The following is a 1,903-nucleotide window of genomic DNA, read 5'->3' on the forward strand; positions in this document are numbered from 1 at the left end:
CACAAGCAAGCTGGGTGGGCCTGCTTGTGTGGGCTTACAGTCTGGTGTCAGCAAGAACAAGCTTGCAGCACAGACTTTGCCTGGCGAGTACACCTCGGCAAGGTCTGTCTGTCTGTCTGTTACACCCATAAGGAGCAAATGAATTCTACAGGCCCAGCTGTGGTGCTGCAGCTGGAAAAGGTGAAGGCACCATACACAAGTTTAAACGGAGAGAGAGATGGGAGGGGTGGGGTGCAGACAGAGCAGGGGGGGAGAGGAGTCTGAAGGAACCACATGTGCAAGTGCATATCCTGTTGCCGAAGGCATGCGCTGAGTGCAGCCGGCGCCGCTGCCCCTCTGCTCACGCGGCCTGTCCTTGCGGGTTGCCTGTAACACATCTGACCCCTGTCCCGATTGACTTTGCAGTTGGCTGCTTCAGAAAAAAAGGTCAATGAATGCCAGGTATGGTATGTGTGGAAGACCACAATGCCTCTGCCATTGGCCTCCGCCTGCACCTGTGCTGTACTGTTGGGCTTAGCTGGCCCGTTGCCAGTGGGCTGACATGATTATCATTGTTCCTAGACTGCAGAGTTCGCTGGACTATTGCCGTACAAATGATTGGGATTGCGGCACCACTGTAGAAACCACTGCGGACTGAAATGAAGCCACTGTCAGCCATTTGTGGCATGCAAACCGTATTGAATATGATACAACGATTGCCAACCTCTTACAGCTCCTCGAGGCATGTGGCACCGCGCCGGCACTTGCATATTGCTTGCCCCGTGGCAGCCACCGCACCCCCATGCGCGACCCCACCCTGCATGCCATGACTGCTTTTGCTGCTTTTTGTTACAATCTGCATATCCGCAAATGAACGTGCAACACAGAACCCCATCGCCGGGATCAAGGGATTCTAGGGTTCATCTGGTGTGGGGGGGAGAGGGTGTCGAGCCACAGTCGCTTGCATGCCGCAGCAACTGGCGAGGTGGGGGGCAGCTGCAGGCTGTTGGAAGAAGGTGTGCAGGCTTGTGTGTGTGGCATCAAACATATCAGAGAAGCAATGTCGGACATTGCCATACAGGCAAGATAATGCGTGTGGTATGCTCAATGTCATTTATGCAGTGCGGGCAGCGCCGTTGTTCGCGTGGCAGGCCCAGCCACCGGCCGGTCTCTTCTGTGCCTCAATGAGAACAAGAGCACAGCTGCACCAGCGCCTCGCGCCGGGCAGCATTCACGCACCGCATGGATGTAGGGGGCTCACGTGGATAGGCTGCCGGCTTCGCGAGCGGCAGCTGATAACAGCTGCTCCAGCTGGCGTTGCCGCCTGCATTCCGCAGTGCTGCCATGCCGATAGGCTGCGGCTCATCCAGGTTCAGCTGCATCCCGACTGCTTCCATGCCCGTCGCGGAGCTGCTGAACTTACGGCTGCCGTGCTGCGGACCTGCTGCCCGGTTCTGTGGCCAGCGTGATGCTGGCATGCAGTGCTTGGCTGAGCAGGCTGGCGGCAGTGCTGCTAGGCTGCGGTTCCACAGCCCCGCTGCTCGCTGCGCACCTTCTCTGTGTCGTGGCTACCGCCGCCGCTGAGCTGCATGGCTTTGGTTTCATCGGCGCTGACTGTCAGCCCCCACTGCTGGCAGTACTGCTGCCGCATGTCCAGTTGGGCGCTGCACGCCCGCTACTGAGGTGGCCAGCAGGAGCATAGCATCCGCATGCAGCAGCGGCGGCAGCAGGCTGCTGCTGCCCAAGAAGCTGGGCAGGCCTAGCTGCTCGCCGCCTGCGCCGCTGCTAGCACCGCTGCCTCAAAAGGCATCCATTGAGAGGCCAAACAGGGTGAGGCTAAGGGGGCATCCCTGCTTCAGGCCGATGGTGGCCTGAAAGCAAGGCGAGAGGCCGGCCGCTGTGCGCACCGATATGGGGACGTTGG

At 59.4% G+C, this 1,903-nt stretch overlaps 1 protein-coding gene across 1 annotated transcript in view; it reads right to left on the minus strand.

Annotated features, from left to right (window-relative positions):
• Positions 1–1,630, minus strand: part of CHLNCDRAFT_139939 (expressed protein) — a gene marked incomplete at both ends in the record, with an annotated part of 2,395 nt that extends 765 nt beyond the window's left edge. The window contains 2 exons of the mRNA XM_005843777.1: positions 1,219–1,433; positions 1,532–1,630. Coding sequence (XP_005843839.1) covers positions 1,219–1,433; positions 1,532–1,630 — 314 coding nt within the window. The remainder of the gene's footprint in view (positions 1–1,218; positions 1,434–1,531) is intronic.
• Positions 1,631–1,903: the final 273 nt, after the last annotated feature.

Source organism: Chlorella variabilis (genome assembly GCF_000147415.1).
Source record: "Chlorella variabilis unplaced genomic scaffold CHLNCscaffold_27, whole genome shotgun sequence".
NCBI lineage: Eukaryota > Viridiplantae > Chlorophyta > Trebouxiophyceae > Chlorellales > Chlorellaceae > Chlorella > Chlorella variabilis.